This window comes from Equus quagga, chromosome 2, assembly GCF_021613505.1.
Source record: "Equus quagga isolate Etosha38 chromosome 2, UCLA_HA_Equagga_1.0, whole genome shotgun sequence".
Taxonomy (NCBI): Eukaryota; Metazoa; Chordata; class Mammalia; order Perissodactyla; family Equidae; genus Equus; species Equus quagga.
The window spans coordinates 81,143,816-81,165,061 of NC_060268.1; the positions used below are offsets into that span (position 1 = coordinate 81,143,816).

At 38.0% G+C, this 21,246-nt stretch overlaps 1 protein-coding gene across 4 annotated transcripts in view; it reads right to left on the reverse strand.

The window, feature by feature from the left end:
• Nucleotides 1-21,246, reverse strand: part of LRRC28 (leucine rich repeat containing 28) — a 160,447-nt gene that overhangs the window by 35,399 nt on the left and 103,802 nt on the right. For 3 of the 4 annotated variants that reach the window (XM_046653480.1, XM_046653479.1, XM_046653481.1), the window contains one exon: nucleotides 20,508-20,714. The exons of the other annotated variant lie outside the window; for it this stretch is intronic. In XM_046653480.1, the coding sequence (XP_046509436.1) occupies nucleotides 20,508-20,714 (207 nt within the window). The remainder of the gene's footprint in view (nucleotides 1-20,507; nucleotides 20,715-21,246) is intronic. 4 annotated transcript variants of the gene reach the window in all.

The following is a 21,246-nucleotide window of genomic DNA, read 5'->3' on the forward strand; positions in this document are numbered from 1 at the left end:
CCCTGGGCAGAAAGACGAGAGGAGGCGTGAAGGAGGACCGGGGTCTCAGGAGCCAGGTGGAAGTGGGAATGGATAAAACTGCTCGTGGCTGCAGAGGGAGGAAGAAGCAAAGGGAACCCCAATCCCAGGCCCCTAGTGAGGTGTGAAGGTGAGGCGGAAGAGACCAGCAGGGCAGTGAGTGGGGACTAGAATGGGTACGTACCAGGAATGGGAAGAGGTGAGAAAGGGGGCCCAAAAAGAAGGGTCTGCAATAGAAACAAATATGCCAGAAAGAGGCAGAATCCAGACATTTTCTAGAAGTAGCTGGGCAATTGGGGGCAAAGACTGGAGGAAGATTCAGTGAGGAGACAAGGCACAAAATACTGAAGGTGATCTCTGGCCAACACAGGCAGCAGAGAGAGTCATAAATGTCGAGATCATCCCTTTCTGCCTTTTGTGTTTCCAAGAATGTTTGAAGAGCTTTCCTTTCCCCTCCCAGCACTCACTGGGTAAGGCTATTTGTCTTCATTGCCACAGAGTCCTCAGCAGCCTTGCTAACCTTCGGCTCCCTGAAGCAAGAATGTAATCTTTGAAAAGTTTTCTAGAGTTCTGCTTGTGAAAATAGGAAACGGGCAATTGGATGAAGATCTCTTCCCCCTTGTCTTTCATCAGTTTAGGAAAGATGAAGGCCTAGAACGCTAAAATAGGAGGTTCTTAAGTGTATTGACCTTTCAAAAGAAACCCCATTTACCCATTAAGGACCTTTTAGGCACTGTGGTAGGCCTTGGGGATACAGATGTGAATACAATATAATATATATGAAGACAGACACGAAAAATAACTAATACTATACGATTATTGCTATTCGAGATGCTTGTATAAAGTCTTACGGGCTCACAGATATGTTCTGGACAATCTGTTACAGAAAGTGGGAGGAGTAATATAAGATTGAAGGAAGGAAGGACTCCTCAGAGGAGAGGGTAGGGAAGGGTTAACATTACCTCCTCCTTTCCACTGCTTGTCCTATTCCAATAATGCTGCCCAGGACTAGCACTGGCACAAATTACAAAAAGAGGAACCAAAACTAGGAGCACTGGGAACAGGCAACAAAACGAGAAGTGGTAACTCTTAGGGAGAAAAAAAAGGATTACTTGGTTACTGGCTACAGATGCCCTTTCCCAGTGTGGTGGTTTTAAAATATCTAACAAACAGAACAGGCAGAAACAATGTTAAATTTCAGAGAGTAAGTCACAAAAGGCATTGTGACTTCCTCTTTGCTCTCTCCCTTGGATCACTCATTCCGGAGGAAGACAAGTTCCCTGTCATGAGGTCCCTCCAGCAGCTTGCGGAGAGGAAAGAGGCCTCCAGACAACAGCCATGTGCGTGAGCCATCTTGGAAGCAGCTCCTCCCAGCCCCAGGTCTAGCCTTCAGATTACTACAGCCCCTAGACTATGTGAATATCCTGTTTGTCCTGAAAATTTTGCCTATTAATTTTAGCATCCATCAATGGATCTTGTTTGCAATAACTATTACATGGTATTTATCTAATGGTGATTTTCTATTACCGTCTTTCTGTCTACATTTATAAAATGGAATTCTTCTGTAAGGAACAGCCATCCCTTTCTTCCCCTCTATTTGACTTTTATATCTGTATGGATTCATGGATATTTATTTTATTGTAAGGAGTAACAAACCAATACCATTATCATTTATCATGTTGGTCAAAATGTTCCAATTTTGGCAATTAGGAACAGGTTATGGTTGGCTCTTTTATTCTTTCAATACATTTTCATCCTTTTTTGAGCACTTCTTGCTTTCTGGCACCACAAAATGTTCCAGGCTCAGCTTGTATTTTCCCTACTTTTTGCCCTGAAATCAACTACTTCTCCAAGGTGCCTTAATTCCTTTTGTTGGGGTATGGTGTTTAGAAACCAAGATCTGAGCGCTATGTGTGCTCATTACTATGAGGATGCCATTGCTTCCAGGATCTCTTAGTGGACAGAGCTACAAAACATATCTATGTATATTAACCCACATTGCATGTACTTCTATATTGTTGGAGGTGCACCTTCAGCATAGACTCCTAGGAGTGGACTTGTTGGGTTAAAAGGTAAGTACATGTGTAGATTCTTTGGTATTTCCATCCAAAAGGGTTATACCAATTTGCATCCCCTCCAGCAATGTATGAAAGCATTGGCTTTCCCACAGTCTCACCCACTTTTAAAACATGTTCTTTCCTTTAAAATTTTTGTCATTCTGATAGGTGAGAAATGATATGTCAGCATTGTTTTAATTTGCATTTCTCTAATATGTGTGTGAACAGTTTTTAGTATGTCTGAGGGCCATTTTTACATATTTTTTGGTGAATTGTCCATTCATATCTTATGCGTCTGTTCTTTCACTTATTAGCCATGTGAGCAGAGCCTTAGTTTGCACATATGTTAAATGGCATAATAGTACCTAGTCCCTCAACCTTGCCAGGTTGTTATGATAACTGAATGTGAAAGTAATCCATGAAATTTAAATCACTATATGATATAGCTTTTTAAGCACAAGAATATATAATTACCAAAATAATGTATACTGCTACTTTAGTAAACATGTATAAACATATCTACTGGTATAAAAGACTATAAACTTTTAAAACATAGGTGGAAAAAATATAAATAACAATACCAGAATCCACTTGCAATGAAAAGGTCTCAAAGTTACACTAAGAATTCCTATTCTGGATTTCTTCACTACTTCTCTGATATGCATACAAATCCTTTCACCACAAACAGAAATCCACAGACTTTAAAGGCTTATAGAAAACCCTGGAATTTTTTAAAAAATGAAACTATATTGATAAAATACAAATAAGCTTTGGTCTCAAATTTGCCTTTCAGAGCCCCTAGGGGGTCTCAAGGAAAGATTCTTTACTTGAGTTTATCCAGTAGTAAGGAATGTAGGATACTAATTAATGGAGCAAGAACACAGTCTTGGAGTCAGACAACCTGGGTCTGAATCCCCATTCTCCTCTTTACTAAATGTGCATCCTCAGTTTCCTCATCTGTATAAAGGTGAAAATAATTACTAAGTTTGTAAACTATCAAGCAGATTTCTTGGCACATAGCCTTTTCCAATATATAGCAGTTATTAGTATTCTCATTATTATTAGTAAGTGACATATTTGTAAGTGTGGCCTACAGTAGAAGGCCAGTTAAAAGAAAATTCTCTTTGGCGTGCAGCAAAAGGTACTAAGATTTTTCTATACTTCAATTGCACAGAAAAGAGGTGGAGGCAATAGCCTCTACAGACAGTGATTCATCCCCTCAAGCCAAGGACACAAAATGGGATGTGATAGAGGAAGCACCTCTCTCCTGAAACACACACAGAAGAGCTCGTGCAAATTAAATGAGGCTACATACAAAGATTATAATACAAAGGTAAGTAAAAGCTGACACTTGCTACTTCCTATGTAGTTTAGTCTTCTATCCTAGTTTTACAGGAAGAAATGAAGGATCGAAGATTTAAAAATGCTATTTGGTTTAGATCTTATCCTAGGTTTTCAATATTCCAGAGAATTATTTTTGTACCTCCTGACCACTTTGGCTGGGGGATGCAATTTTTTATCTATGCCCGTAAAGGAATGAACTATTTTACACTGAAGCCGGAAAAAAACAAGAATAAGCTGTGTTTAAATCTATTACACATTAGCCAGTATAATACCACACGGATAGGAGTATTTAACACAGACACTTACATTTTCCAAATAACACAATCTCATAAAGAGTAAGAAAAAGTAGTACTGAAATTCCATGATGTAGTGGGCTTTGGAGTCAGAACTGAGTCTGGATTCTGGCTCTCCACTTTCCAAGTGTTTCACGACGCTGGGAAAATTAGATGCTCTGAGCCTGTTACCTCCTCTGTGAAATGGAGATCATAATACTGTCTCACAGGCTTGTCATGAAGATTCAACAATGTATACAATGCCAAGCTTGATCTCTTGCACAACATGTGGTGCTCCATACATCTTAGTCTTTTCCTTCTCTCTTCTCAATGTAAAGAGGAGAACATAAAGTAGGGTGCAGGATTATAAAGAGAACTAGGCAACTCTTGCTTTAGCTGACACAGCACAGCCTGCTGGCGAGGCTGAGACACCGAATGCCCAGCAAGGTCACAGGCTGCACAAGCAGTGCTGTGATAGCCTCAGGAGAGTGCGCCCTCGGCCAGAAGGCTCTCCGCTGGCAAAACCCCAAGCTCAATGGAATGGCATTTTTAATTATAATGAGGCTGAAATATAACTATTTTTCTGTATGAAAAAGCTTTCAGATATTTCTTCTATTCTTAAAACAGAAAATCTTTGCTCAGTAATTAACTTTGGAAGAGACGATTCATCTACTAGCTAATGAGCTGGTTTGTTTTCTTCCTCTATTAATTTTAATGTACCAATATCTTGCAATAAACATACCATGCAATAATATTTTTTAAAGTTCCTGTGCAAAAATGCTCAGCACTTGAACTATATAAAACAAGGAAGTTATCCATCTGCATAGATGCTAAAGCAACAAAGAACTTTTTCATGTGGCTTTTTAAAGGGCTGTAACTGTGTCTAAAATGTTTCCCTTTTTCTCCCCCAGACTCACAGATCAAAGCATTGTTACTCAGAAATTAGCAAAAGCTAGCAGTCCTGCACAAACTCCAATTCTATTTTTTCAAGGCTCTGGCATATGCAGTCCACACGGCTGAAGATGGAACAAAAAGCCCCTCTGTGTGTAGGCTATTGCTCTTTTAACCATACTGTAAAAGCAAGCTTAGAATGATGGCATGGGCCAGAACCAAACAGGATCTGTCTACTGTACACGGACCAGTATGAAACTTATTTTGTCAAAAGGTAAATGATGAATACTCTTCAACAAAATGATAGGGCCACAGAAACCACGTCAAAGTAATAGACCACAACAGGTTGTCTGGAATGCTCTATCACTGTTATGCCAATTATCATAGTTCAATAAGTCAGAAATACTAAGTCATGATTACATTTTTAATTACTATAAAATATGGGTTTTTTCACAGTGAATTCAGAGTAATTTACAGTTATTCTAAAATAATCTTTAAAACTAATTTAAATTATCTACATGATGCCTTTTACAAAGAGAACTTTTCAACCACTTTTTCAGAATAATGAATTTTTTAAGTGCTGGCTTCTTTAAATACACACGCACTCCATTACATCTTTTACATAATCATCTTCATTCTCATCTATTCAACTTTTACAAAATAAGATTTCACAGTGAATTATAATTTAATAAGATGCTTTATACACAGTAGATCTTCAACTGTTAAATTAAAATAAATTGATTTTAATGAATTTGAATGACCAGAGGCTTCCTCTTCTGCTGGTTTAAATATTCAAGCGTCAGCATCTCTATTTCTGTTGCACAGTTCAGGTAACAAAAAAATTATTACAAGCAATGGGATAGACACTGTGCTAGATGCTTGGGGTACTGAAGTGAAGACACACAGAGTCCCAATCCTTTCTTACTGATTAGTGAAACGATAAAAAATAGTTCATATTCACTGCATGATTACGTAATATTTATGAGTGATAGAATTGTTTTAAATGGATCTTATTTAATTATCACAATAGTGCTATGAAGCAGTAGTATGAACATTACCCTGTTACTGAGACTTAGACAAATTAAACAGCATTTCTAAGCCCAAGATCACAAAACTGTTAAATGGTAGAGCTGGAATTTAAAAGCATGTCTGCTGCTTCACCATGACGATAGTTAGACAGCCTCCCTCAATAGATCATTTCCATATAAGCAGGGCACTCCTACATAATGTAGGATGTGATACTACCCAGCAGGCTACCTGGGTGCTGTGGGGGCCAGAGGACTGGCACTGGGCCCAAGCATCCATGTGTGATGTCAGGAGACAGTGCCAAGGAGACAATATCCCTTCACTTCCTTTAAAAGATCAGATACTCTCGGGCTGTTGGATGCCCAGATGCCCCAAGTCCGAGACCGATGCCATCAGGACCGCAGCGGGAGAGGGGATCTGCTCTCCTCATCTTTCAGTAAAGCTGTTGGTCTAACAAACAAACAAAAAAAGACCAGATAACTGGTGGGGTAGTTCTGACTTAGAGATTTAGGGCAGTGATTTCAAGAAACACCAATAATTCCTTCAGAGAAGATCCGAGAGAAGAACACTTCATGCTGACTGTCTAGCATGGACTCGGGAATTAGGACAGCATATCTTTCAGCACCACGGCAGCCAGTGTGGAGAGCAAAACGTCATCATTCTGCATCTTACCTTGCGCTGTTGCTCAACTGAACTTGTACATTTTTTTTCCTTTCCCCAAAACCTTAAGAACATTACTGAAAACTATGACTGACAGAAACTCCAGATTTTTGCTTTACAGTGAACTGACAACATCTTCCAGTCATTGTTAGTATGGCACATTCTTGTCACTATTTAAAAAACTCTAAGTTCTAGAAACAAATTAACAAAAACTTCACTGGCAAAGATTCTGCTCATGGTTCTAGCCCACATACTACTTATTTTTTTAATTTCACATCTCTACCTTTTCAAAAATGGGCGGGAATTCTCTTTTTATTAAATTGATAATTGAAAAAACAGGGTTCACTTCTTCCTCTGAATCACTCCCTATACCCAAATCCTACTCTAAAACTTAGAGAAAATGTACATTGTCCATTTAAAGCTCGTGTACTCTAGGGGGAACTTTTCTCTTCATCCATCAGCATAGTGAAGTCAAGGCCTGGCCAGCGCTGCAGAAGCCATTTCAAATAATCCTATTAACTCCCTAAGAAAACTTTAAGGCAAGAACAAAGGCCTGATGTGGTGAAAGAAAAACAAAACTGAGGTGATCATTAAGACAGTGGAAAAGAGTCAGATGAGTACACACCAGGACAAAGAAAACAATTTTTGTTATAAATACTTGCAAAAAGACCTCAAAAAGAAGCACCGAACATCTATTTTCTTGAAGAAATACACATTCCAGAGTTATAACTTTACTCTTGAAATAAGGTCTGTACGGACTTTAATTAACAGAAGAATTCTCTCCCATTTTTTCCCGTTATTAGTTTTTGAACCCTGTTTTCGAGCCCTTCTTTTCTCCTTTTTCATTACGCCTTTGATCAGAGATCTGTCCGACAATATCCACGATTGGATACAGAACACGATTTCAGTGGCATGTTTGGGTCCCTCCCTGGGAAGCAGTCATCATCCCTTCTACTGAAACACAGGACTAATTCCAACCTCTGGGGCTTCTGGTCTGTACTAGAACAAAATTTTTTTAGTACTGAAACTTATTTAAGACTACAAACTTTGCAAATTATTCCTGTTAAACAATGACCTCAGGGCAGTAGCTGTCAAATTACAGATTACATACATTCATGATTCAGTATAGCACAGTTTGCATTCATCGCTAAGTCTAAGATTACAGAATTATTAATTGGTTTCCATCTAGTTTCCATGCTAGTTTGAAGTTCAAATAGTTTCACTGTATGGACTTAAATATTTTCTTAAAAAATAGTAAACAGCAATTCTTTTTCTGACCTTCTAAGCAGATACAGAGAAAACAGGAACAAGAAGCAATAGAAAGAACAAGTGCAGCTATCAGATTTGTGTCTTTTATATGCCATTTGCAAGAAAGAGAAGGGATTTCAGCGTGGGTTTGGGAATGCCTAGAAGCTGGTTTCTAAAATGGCACCACTACTTGGTATGAACTATTTTTTTTCTGTACAAGATATTCAATTCCAACAAAGGAAAAATAACTACGACTACTACAGAAAACTGGAGTGATCTCCTGTTATGTGATAAAAGGGCTGGTTTTACATCTTTGTCAGAGTCACAGTGTACATATAATCCACAGGAGTCAAGGAGCTATCATTTCACTGATAGCACAAGTCTTTGGCACACACAATCACTCTTTCTGAGAAAATAAACACTTCATTACTAGAATCTTCAAAGAAAACAACTCTGGGACGGGTATAGAACCCAAGTAATTTCCCATTAGTAGGAAGTTATTCTCTACTAACTTTTGGGTTTACTAGATAGTTTGTACAACAGGATATTCTATAAATCTGTGTCATTTTCCAAATGTTCTTAAAGAATTCATTCACTATTGTCTAATCTAACACTCAAAAATTCCATCTGCTAATGTGGGTGGAATTTTGTTTTCCTTTTTTTCCCAATCATTTTATTGAGGTCATAATGGTTTATAAGATTGTATAATTTCAGGTGTACATTATTATTTATCAGTTTCTGTATAGACTGTATCGTGCTCACCATCAGTAGTCTAACTTTTACCTGTCACCATACATATGTCCCTCTTTACCCGTTTCGCCCCCCACCCTAACCCCATTTCCCATCTGGTAACCACTAATCTGTTCTCCTTATCCATGGGGTGGTTTGTCTTCCACGTATGGGTGAAATGATGGGTGAAATGATGGGTGAATTGATTCTTCTTTCTCCGTGTGGCTTATTTCGCTTAACATCATACACTCAAGGTCCATCCACGTTGTTGCAAATGGGACGATTTTGTCTTTTTTATGGCTGAGTAGTGAGCCATTGTGTATATACATATATATACACACACACACCATATCTTTATCCATTCCTCAGGCGATGGGTACTTAGGTTGCTTCCACAACTTGTCTACAGTGAATAATGCTGCAATGAACATAGTGGTGTATAAATCTCTTTGAATTGCTGATTTCAAGTTCTTTGAATAATACTCAGTAGTGGGATAGCTGCGTTGTATGGTAGTTTTTGATTTTCAAATTTTTTGAGAAATCTCCATACTGTTTTCCATAGTGGCTGCACCAGTTTGCATTCTCACCAGCAGTGTACGAGGATTCCCTTTTCTCCATATCCTGTGGAGAACATAAGATGTTCTCCACAACAATAACATGTTATTTTTTCTGTTAAACATAGCCATTCTAACAGGTGAGAGGTGATATCTCATTGTAGTTTTGACTTGCATTTCCCTAATAATTAGTGATGTTGAACCTTTTTTCATGTGCCTGTTAGCCATCTGTATATCTTCTTTGGAAAAATGTCTGTTTGTATCCTCTGCCCATTTTTTGATTGGGTTGTTTATTTTTTTCTTGTTGAGTTGTATGAGTTCTTTATACATTTTGGAGATTAACCCTTTGTCAGATACATGATTTGCAAATATTTTCTCCCAGTTGGTGGGTTGTCTTTCATTTTGTTTACGTTTCCTTTGCCTTGCAGAAGCTCTTTAGTCTTATGTAGTTCCATTTATTTATTTTTTCTTTTGTTTCCTTTGCCCGAGCAGACATGGTATTCAAAAAGATGCTGCTAAGACTAATCTCAAAGAGTGTACTGCCTAAGTTTTACGGCTTCAAGACTTAGATTCAAGTCTTTAATCCATTTTGTGTTAATTTTTGTGTATGGTGTAAGATAATGATCTCCATTCATTCTTTTGCATGTGGCTGTCCAGTTTTTCCAACGCCATTTATTGAAGAGAACTTCCTTTCTCCATTGTATGTTTTTGGCTCCTTTGTCAAAGATTAGCTGTCTGTAGATGTGTGGTTTTATTACTGGGCTTTCAATTCTGTTCCATTGATTTGTGTGTCTGTTTTTTGTTCCAGTACCATGCTGTTTTGATTACTGTAGCATTGTAGTATATTTTGAAGTCAGGGATTATGATGCCTCTAGCTTTGTCCTTTTGTCTCAGGATTCTTTTGGCTATTTGGAGTCTTTTGTTGTTCCATATAAATTTTAGGATTTTTTTGTTCAATGTCTGTGAAGAATGTCATTGGGATTCTGATACGGATTGCACTGAACCTGTAAATTGCTTTAGGTAGTATGGACATATTAACTATGTTTATTCTTCCAATCCATGAGCATGGAACATCTTTCCATTCTTTATGTTGTCTTTGATTTCTTTCAATAATGTCTTATAGTTTTCAGTGTATAGGTCTTTCACCTCCTTGGTTAAATTTATTCCTAGATATTTTATTCTTTTTGTTGTGAATGTAAATGGGATTGCATTCTTGACTTCTCTTTCTGCTAGTTTGCTATTAGTGTATAGAAATGCAACTGATTTTTGTAGGTTGATTTTGTACTCTGCAACTCTGCTGTATTTGTTGATTATTTCTTATAGTTTTCTGGTGCGTTCCTAATGGTTTTCTATATATAGGATCACGTCATCAGCAAACTGCGAGTTTCACTTCTTCCTTTCCAGTTTGGATACCTTTTATTTCTTTTTCTTGCCATATTGATCTGGGCAAAACCTCCAGTACCATGTTGAATAGGAGTGGTGAGCGTGGGCACCCTTGTCTTGTTCCTGTTCTCAGAGGGATGGCTTTCATTTTTTCACCATTAAGTATGATGTTAGCTGTGGGTCTGTCACATGTGCCCTTTATTATATTGAGGTACTTTCCTTCTATACCCATTTTATTGAGAGTTTTTTACCATAAATGGATGTTGGATCCTGTCAAATGCTTTCTCTGCATCTATTGAGATGATCACGTAGTTTTTATTCCTGATTTTGTTAATGCGGTATATCACACTGAGTGATACTGAACCATCCCTGCATTCCTGGTATAAATCCCTCTTGATCATGGTGTATGATCCTTTTAATGTACTGCTGTACATTAAACCATGCTGTACATTTGGTTTGCCAATATTTTGTTGAGAATTTTTGCATCTATGTTTATCAGCAATATTGGTCTGTAATTTTTCTCCTTTGTGTTGTCCTCGCCAGGTTTCAGTATCAGGGTAATATTGGCCTTACAGAATAAATTAGGAATTGTTCCATCTTCTTCAATTTTTTTAAATAGTTTGAGAAGGATAGGTATTAAATCTTCTCTGAATGTTTGGTAGAATTCTCCAGAGAAGCCATCTGGTTCTGGACTTTTGTTTTTTTGGAGGTTTTTGATTATTGTTTCAATATCTTTACTTGTGTTTGGTCTATTCAGATTCTCTGTTTCTTCTTGATTCAGATTTAGGAGGTTTTATGAATCTAAGAATTAATCCATTTCTTCTAGATTGTCCAAGTTGTGTGCTTATAGTCTTTCATAGTATTCTCTTATAATCCTTTGTATTCCTGCAGTATCTGTTGTAATTTCTCCTCTTTCATTTCTAATTTTATTTACTTGAGTCTTTTCTCTTTTTTCCTTAGTCAGTCTGGCTACAGGTTTGTCAATTTTGTTTATCTTCTCAAAGAACTAGCTCTTAGTTTCATTGATCCTTTCTACTGCTTTTCAGTCTCTATTTATTTCTGCTCTAATTTTTAATATTTCCCTCCTTTTGCTGACTTTGGGCTTTGCTTCTTCTCCTTTTTCTAGTTCTGTTAGGTATAGTCTAAGATTACATATTTCAGATTTTCTTGTTTGTTGAAGTGGGCAGGTATTGCTTGAATTTCCCTCTTAGGATCGCTTTTGCTGCATTCCATAAGAGTTGGTATGCTGTATCTTCATTTTCATTTGTCTCCAGGTATCTTTCAATTTCTCCTTTGATTTCTTCATTGATCCAATGGTTGTTTAGTAGCATGTTGTTTAGTCTCCACGTTTCGGACTTTCCCAGCTTTTTTCTTGTAGTTGATTTCTTGTTGCATACCTTTATGGTCAGAAAAGTTACTTGATATGATTTCAATCTTCTTAAATGTATTGAGGCTTGCTTTGTTTCCCAACCTATGGTCTATGTGCACTTGAGAAGAATGTATATTCTGCTGTTTTTGGATGGAATGTACTATATATACCTATTAAGCCCATCTGATCTAGTGTTTCATTTAAATACACTATTTCATTGTTGACTTTCTGTGTGGGATAACCTATCCAGTGAGGTAAGTGGGGTCTTGATATCCCCTACTATTATAATGTTGCTGTTAATTTCTCCCTTTAGGCCTGTTTACAGTTGCCTTACACAGTTTGGTGCTCCTGTGTGGGGTGCATATATATTCATAAGTGTTACGTCCTCTTGATGGAATGTCCCTTTTATCATTATACACTGCCCCTCTTTGTCTCTCATTGTCTTTTTTATCTTGAAGTCTGCTTTGTCCAATGTAAGTATGGCAACATTTGCTTTCTTTTGCTAGCCATTTGCTTGGAGTATTGTCTTTCATCCCTTCACTCTGAGCCTATGTTTGTCTTTAGAGCTGAGATATGTTTCCTGGAAGCAGCATTTTATTGGGTCTTGTTTTTCAATCCATCCAGCTACTATGTGTCTTTTGATTGGAGAATTCAATCCATTTATATTCAGAGCTACTACTGATAAATGAGGGTTTAATTAATGCTGCCATTTTATCTTTTGTTTTCCAGTTGTTCTATATTTCCTTTGTTCCTCCTCCCTGGTATTTCTGACTGGCATTTCAGCTTGGTGGTTTTCTGTGATGGTTTTCTCTTTGTTTATGAATTGTGGCTCTGCTCTGATTTTTTGTTTAGTAGTTACTGTGAGGCTTGTATTAAAGATCTTACAGATGAGATAGTCCATTTTCTCATAGCCTCTTATCTCCATTAGCTTAAGCAGATTCCATCCCTATCCTCTTCCCTTTCTGAATTATTGTTGTCACAAATCATTCTGTTTTGTTGTGAGTTTGTTACTAAATTGATGTGTTAAGTTATTTCTAATGTTTTCCTTCCTTTTATTATTTGTTATAATTAAGTGTTTGCTAACCTGTTCTGATAAAGAGTTGCAGTTTTCTGATTTTGCCTGTCTTTTTATCTCCTTGCTCAAAGCTTTCTAAACCTTTGCCTCTTCGTTTCAGGTATGACGGATTCCTTATCATTTCTTGTAAAGGGGGGGTCTAGTGGTGATGAACTTCCTCAGCTTCTGTTTATCTGGGGAAGCTTTTAGTTCTCCATCGTACTTGAAGGAAAGTTTCACTGGATAGAGTATTCTTGGCTGAAAGCTTTTGTCTTTCAGTATTTTGAATATATCATTCCACTCTCTCCCAGCCTGTAAGGTTTTGGCTGAGACATTTGCAGGAAGCCTGATAGGAGTACCTTTATTGATTATTTTCTGCCTTGCTGTCCTTAATATTTTTTGTCATTGACTTTTGCCAGTTTTACTATTGTATGCATTGGAGAAAGTCTTTTTGCACTGATGTAATTAGAAGTTCTACTGACTTCATGTACTTGTAAGTCCAGTCCCTTCCCCAGGTTTGGGAAGTTCTCAGCAATTATTTCTTTGAACAAGCTCTCTGCTCCTTTCTGCCTCTCTTCTCTTATGTTGCTTTTCCTAATTGTGTCAGATATTTCTCAAAGAATTCCTTCATTTTAAAAAAATCTTAGTTCTCTCTCCTCCTCCACCTGAAAGCATTTCCATATTTCTATCCTCTAAATCACTAATTCTGTCCTCCATAATGTCAACTCTATTTTTTAAGGACCCTACATTAGTTTTTCTCTCGTTAATTATTTGTTATATCCAGAATTTCAGATTGGGTTTTTTTTTTTAATAGCATCAATCTCTTTCATGAAGCATTTCTTCTGCTCATTAATTTTATTCCTGAGTTCACTGAACTGTCTTTCTGAGTTTTCTTGTAACTTGTTGAGTTTCTTTATGACAAGTATTTAATTCTCTGTTATTTATATTGTAAATTTCTGTGACCTCAGGGTTGATTTCTGAAGACTTGCCATTTTTCCTTCTGCTCTGAAGTGTTACTGTAGTTTTTCATGTTGTTTGATGAACTGATCCTTTTCCAGTTTATTTGCGGTAGTATCAGGTCACAGATTCCACCTGCTACCCCCAGGGGAAGCAGTAGCTGTGTCTCTGATCCCACTTCGTCCTGCTGGAAGTTGTATGGGTATGTTAGGCACTCCCACAGGCCGGGAAAGTGTTTGCTGCCTCCTCTTACCATCATGCAAGGGAGTGTTCCCACTGGTGGGGCCATTGCAGCACAGTGCGTGCTCCTGTGGGTTGGGATAGCATTTGCATGCATGGATATGGCTGCCACTACCTTCTCTTATAGTTGTGCTGGGGTACGTTCTCAGTGGTGGGGCCACCACAGCACAGTGGGCTCTCCTGCAGGCCAGGATAGTGTTTAGATGTGTGCACAGGGCTGCTACCACCGCCTCTTACAGTTGTGCTGGGGCGCATTCCCCCTGGTGTGGGTGCTGCAGCTGGGAGGGCACTCCTGTAGGCTGGGATAGCATTTGTGCACAAGCTGGGCTGTCCCTGCCTCCTCTTAAGAGTAGCACTGGTCACTGTGTGAGGACCTGCAACTTGGCTTGCTGTTGCCAGGGAGGGTAAGAGGGCGCTCACCTATATCAACTGTTTTCCAGGGATTCAGTCCCTTCACCTTCAGATGTATAGCTGCAGGGGTCTCTTAGGAGTCCTGTTGTGCTGTGTGGGCATCTTCCACTGGTCAATGAATATCCATTTAGTTGTAATTCAGAGGGGGAGAGACAAAGGGAACAGCTCACTCTACCACATTGCTGACATTTTTGTTTTGCAATTTTGTTTTCTTAAACTACAGAAATTAACAACATTGAGTTTAGCTGATACAGCACTTTCTAGAGGCTACCTAAAGAATGATTTTTTTAATTTGTTTTTTATTGAGGTAACATTGGCTTATAATGTTATACAGATTTCAAGTGTACATCACTATGTTTTGATTTCTCTGTAGAGTACATCACCTTCACCACCCAAAGATGAGTAACCATCCATTATCATACATATGTGCCCTGTCACCTCTTTTGCCTTCCTCCATCCTCCCTTGCCTGCTGGTAACCACAAATCTAATCTCTATATCTATGCATTTGTTTGTTATTGTTGTTGTTGTTTTAATCTTCTACTTATACAGTGAGATCATACAATTTTTGACTTTCTCCATCTGACTTAATTTCACTTGGCATTATATACCCTCAAGGTCCATCCATGTTGTCACAAATGGCAAAATTTCATCTTTTTTTTTTTTTTTATAGCTGAGTAGTATTACATTGTGTATATATACCACATCTTCTTTATTCATTCATTCCTTGATGGGCATTTAGGCTGTTTCCAAGTCTTGCCTATTGTGAATAATCCTTCAATGAACATAGGGGTGCATATATCTTTTCACATTTGTGTTTTTGGGTTCTTTGGATAAATACCCAGCAGTGGAATAGCTGGATCATATGGTAGTTCTATTATTAACTTTTTGAAGAATCTCCACACTGTTTTCCATAGTGGCTGCACCAGTTTGCATTCCCACCAGCAGTGTATGAGGGTTCCCTTTTCTCCACATCCTCTCCAACATTTGTTACTTGTCTCATTAATTATAGCAATTCTGACGGGTGTGAGGTAATATCTCACTGTAGTTTTGATTTGCATTTCCTTAATAATTAGTGATGTTGAACATCTTTTCATGTGCCTGTGGGCCATCTGTATATCTTTTTTGGAAAAATGTCTGTTGAGATCTTCTGCCTATCTTTTAATTGGTTTGTTTGTTTCTCTGTTGTTGACATGTAAGAGTTCCTTATATATTTTGTATATTAATCCCTTATCAGATATATGGTTTGGAAATATCTTCTCCCAGTTTTTAAGTTGTCTTTTCCTTTTGTTGATGGTTTCCTTTGCTGTGCAGAAGCTTTTTAGTTTGATATAGTCCCATTTGTTTATTTTCAAAGCGTGCTTTTTTATAGCCAATTTGTGCACGGGCAACTTTATAGTACTTATATCTATTATTCAACATTAAATAAGTTGTAAACATTACTGAATAATCAGGCTTATTAATTAATTAATTAATTAAAGAACACCTGGTAAACAAGCCTTGGAGGAAAAAACCCTTTTCTTTGTATTTTCCAACACTTTCAGAAGCCCAGAGGCAAGTCACAACTCTATGAGCTATTCAGTGTACACAGCTATACTGAATTGAGAACAAATATCCACATTTCAAGGCCTCTATTAAATCTCATAATGCCAGGCGTAAGTGATTAATTTCCCCCTCCTTCTCACTGATAGTCTCCACTGTGAATAAAGCTTCTGTTTGTAGACTAATCTGTCACTCAGTTGTCATGGTATAGTTATAATGGGAACATCCTTCTTTCTTTATGCATCTTTTCATCCTTAAAAGAACACATTCAAAGAGTGTTAATGGTTTAGATAGTATTACAAGTGATTTAAGTCATTTTTACATATAGCTTCTGTAGTTGCTTTCTGAAGAGGCTGTATTCTGACATTCCTTTAAGAAGCCCTATAAAAAAATTGCTTTTCTCTTAAGTCAAACTTCTTTGGCAAGAAACTGAATTCATTAAGTAGCTCCCCAAAATAAGATTCCTACCTCCATTCACAGGCAGAGACATTATAGAACCCATTTCATAAACTTTCAAATTCCTATATTACGCTCATAGAATCATGGTTAAACACAGGAACTTTCTATTTGAAAATTTTAGTTGTGTGTGTATGTGTACACACAGTATCTCCTAAGTACTGCACAGAGGCAGCCCTGTTTGCTAAGGTCCCAAGTACAGTTCAGTTCTCTGAGGAAAGGCAGTGCCAGCAGCCACATGCTTCATTTGACTCTGTCCCAGATAGTTCTTGACATTTAAACGGCTTTTGTTTATCAGCAAGGAGTTCAAGGAAAGGTCTCAAGGGCACAAACTCTATGCAGGGACAGCTATGGACTTAATGAATTTCTTTCTAAAGACTTAAACTGAATTCCCTCCAAATCCACCTTCATAGTGTTAAAAAAAAAAATCCAACAAACACCAAAACCCAAAAATGAGACTGAGAAGATTGTTGCTATTTCTATCAGCTTCAATTTCATCATCTTCTCAGACTATCCTGCCTCCAGTCTCCTGAAGCCTTCTTTGGGCAACCTCATACTGCGACTCTCTGGCTGTCTGATCCATTCTTTAGAAAGAATCATCCAATATAACAACGCAGAAAGGCCACTAGTGCTCTATTTGCTTCCTGACCCTTTACTCCTACTGTTCTCAAGGAATTCAGTCTGAGACCAGGGCAGAACATTGCTTCAGGTGGCCTGTTTCTTTCTCACTAGACAATTTTCATTATCATCTTCTTGCTTGTATGTTTTTCTACAGTAAAATAAAACATGTCCACAGGCTTGTGTCCTGCTAGAGCTGTGAGCCTTGTGAGCTGGGATGGCACCCAGGAGAGTGTGGAAGTTGCTTCCATCTCCTGGGCTGTCCCATGACCCCAAGCTTAAGAGTTGTGGTTACCTTGTCTGTCATGAGGGACCCTCCTTAGAGCCCATCGCAGACTCTCTTACCTCTCATGCTCTTTGGTACCATATTAACAACTTCACAAAGGAAAATCTCTCCTAACACAGTGGCAAGGCTTCAAGAGTGAGAAGAAACCTAGAGGTAGAAACTATCTGTAAGGCTCTACTCACCACTGAACACTAAGTGCTGAAGGAGAGATGACCACTTCCTTAGACACAGCAGCATTTAGCAAAGTGCATACAGAAGATGCCCCAGGAAATAAACAACTGAGGTGTCAAAGCCGAAAAGCAGCCAGGCAATGTGCAATGGACTCTACCACTCAACACCCATTTCTATCACCTTGCACTAGCCACTGCCACTGAGGTCATCTACTGCTGTAAGCATTCAGCATGATCCACAATGTCATTCCTTGGCATCCTAAACATTAACAGTGGTCAGGTTCCTACTGGAATGGCTTCCCTTATCTCCCAATACCACTGCCACTATAGCACATGCTTGGCTGTGTCACTGCTGCAACAACAGGTAGGAATGAGTGGCACATGACTAGGGGAATAAGAAGCCACAGCTGGAGGAGCTACAGTGAGGTAGAGGGAAGAGGCAAGATGAAGGGCATGGAAACTGGCTGGACTTGAGACGGGGCCCATAGGTTAAAGACTAGTAATCAAGATTCATTCAGTTTAAAAAGCCCAATTGTATACAGGATTCTAGGCAGAACTCAGGGTCAAAAACTAGATGGCATTCTGACAAGAGTATCTTGTCTTGTATCAGACATGAGAACAGGGGTGTGGATCAGAGTCTTGAGCAGGATGGAGCCAGTCATTGTATGAATGGTTTAGACTAGTGACAAAGTCTATGTGATGGAAGAACCAAGAAGAGAAGAAGGCAAAGGAAAATAAGTTGTTAGCAGCACAACTTCAAAATTAAGGAATCAGGAGCTCTGCTGAGGTTGAAGGGGCCAGGCAAAGCAAGAAGAGTGGCAAGCACCAAGAAAGACGTAGATAACAGGTCTCTGGCCTAACCTTTGGTAAGATTTCTGTTGCTGGAGGATCTGCTGATTCTAGAAAGCGTAGAAACAAGTAATTGGGAGCATCTGGTTGATGTTCAGAGTGTAGGTGAGAGAAAGCTACAGCAGACCCTGTTCAGCTAATAGAGCGAGACGCATGGGGCCAAACAGTGTGTCCATAGGGGTATTTGAGCCCAAATATGACACTGGAGATGGTCACTCGACAACTACAAAGATGCCCAGCATGCTTCAGCCCTGTTCTCAAATGAAGTCCCCTTGCAGAGGGATCACGCTTGGAATATGGAGATAGCATGTCAAGGTAGAAAGAATGTGGACTTTAGGATCAGATGGAGTCTGAAATTCAATTCTGCCTCTCACTAGCTGTGATTCGGGGCAGGTTACTTAACTTCTCTGAACCTCAATTTCCTCATCTGTAAAATTAGATTGTCAGCAGGTTTTGTACTAATAGGTTTTGTCATGAGGTTTTCTAATAATTAAATTAGAGGCCATCTGTACTGCACTTAACAGAATACTTGGTTCAATAAGTGATAGCTATTATTCTTACAAATAGCTGTAATAGTACTATGCATGGAAACATTCCTTATATAGATGGTCAATAATAATAACACTACTATGAATAATAGTATAAGCAGCCTCAGACTTAACAAGCTAATCTGTTTCTGGTAATACTCGAAAGTCAAACCACGCTAAATTAAGGGTTGTTTAGAATGGAATTTTCAGATTTACCCTGAACTCTGTTATATCAGTAACTTGGGTTCTACACCACACAAATCAAACTATCACATCTTTTCCCTCCCTCTCTCCCTCCCTCTCTCCTTTCCTCCACTCACTTATGATCAGCATTGACTGCACCATTCTAGCAATCACTTGGTAGCGAGGCAGCATTGGTAGAGGTCGCAGTTCTTAGGAAGTGGTAAACACAAGTTATGGTGGTTACCATGGAGGGTGGTGAACACGAGGAGGGTAAAACTTTTTAAAAAGCAGGACATGGTAATCCACAGTTGCATATTCTCACAGTTGAGAGTCATGTGCATTTGTTTAGTGATTTATAATTCTTATATATAAGCTATCTTATTCGACTTCAAAATAACTCTAAAGTAAACAAGATAAACGTTGTAATCTCTGGCTTATGGATAAGGAATATGAAGCTCAGAGAGGTTTTGATCATCTACTCCAGGTCATGCACTTGAAATGGAAGAACCAGGCTAGAACCTGGACCTTTGGATTTGTAACTCGGTGCTTGTCCACTATAGCTTGTCCTATAACCTGTGGTTTATGCAATAGATGCATTTATTTTTTAAAAATCTATTTATAGTTGATATTTTTCTCACTTGATAGAAAGCTCTGATTTCTTAGAAACGTAGCTTGCTTCTGAAATGGTTTTATTTTGTTAATTTATAAGTATAGAATTAAATTATATTTATAGAAAAGTAATCTAAAAATGGATATTTACTATTACTCAAATTGATTTTCATGTCTCCTATTTACTTTTAATTGAAAATAATATGTGTACTCTATTACAGTGGAAAATATTTCCTTTCAGGGACTACTAAATTATTCAGTTTATTGCCCTCAGAGACAAATTATTCATTATAAAAAATGTTTTGATGAGTAAAATCATATGATGCTTATTGTGACAGTTTGGGGTTCTGTGGAGCTCCATATTTTAATTTTCTTTTTAAATGGCACTTTTTTTCTCACGTCAACAAAATAATTCAATTCTCAGTGAAAATAAATGTATTTTATTAAAAGCTTATGTTCTTTAACATATATTACATTAAAATGGGCCAGCTACAGAAATCTACTGTGGATAATATGTTGTTTATCAGCCAAGGTGACAATTCTAGCTCAGCAGGCAGTTCACCCAATTTTAAAGTCTTTAAAAGTTTGTAGTCTGGATTTCTGGCAATACTAGTCATTAGGACACACCATACAAATTTTTCTACATACAAGTCAACATCTAAGCAGATATATTTGTACCAGCAGCTACCCTTTCATACTGCTTCATACCCCCTGTAAATTTTACAGTTTTATATACACACTATATATGCATATAAATTTATATATATATGCATGTATATTTTAATTCCTTTCTCAGAGTAAATCATCTTATACGTTTTGTTCCCAAAACAAATTTTTAGTACAGATTTCTTTTTTAAAATATGAAATCCTTAAGTGAAATAAACTTTATTTGTTAACTGGGAATGATGCTTTGTTCACCAAAAAAATGGATTTAGAGAGGCAATCTTCAAGATAAACGAAATGAAAGAAACTGACTAATCCTTCCTAGTCAAGGAAACAAAGGCTTTCCATCTTATTCTTTGGCTTTTCGTTTTATCACATAAACACGATCACTTACCAAGTGGCAAAAACGCAAGACGGTTTCCAGCCATGGAGAGCTCATTGAGGCTGGGCAGCTGGCAGAGATGGCGCGGCACACACCATAGACGATTTCGGTCCACAGTGAGGTACTGCAGAGAAAGGCACAGGTGAAGCCTCTCGGGTAAAGTTAGCAAACGATTGGTAGAAATGTCTAGTGTCTGCAGCTCCTTCAAATCGCCAACCTCTACAACCAAAATCAAAATTAAGATAAATTGCATTCTGATTAATTATATTAATTAAGTAAAATAAATCAATACTGCAAAAGTTCAACCAAATAAAATCAGTAGCTGAAGTTATTTCCATGGACGGGAATGCTGAAGCACAGGATTTAGGTCTAGTGTGCAAATCCAATCTAGGTAGCTGTCTTTAAATTAGCCTGCCAGAATTTTTTTAAACAGAGGAAAGCGCTGGCATGGAGAAAGGAGAGACACAAAGTGGCAAATCTGAGCCAGCAGTCTGTTCCTATGGCTTCTGCTTTTGATGAATCAAAAGTTGTTGCTAGGGTGAGAAAAAGAACAATTACAGTCACTTAAAAGGTACCTGGTGTTTACTACTTTTGTGATTTTACCTTCTATTAAGTAGATAGCAGAAAAAAAGAACAATTACAGTCACTTAAAAGGTACCTGGTTTTTACTACTTTTGTGATTTTTACCTTCTCTTAGATAGCAGGAGACTTAAAAATATGTTAACAGTATCCCAGTAAGTGCACCTTGTTC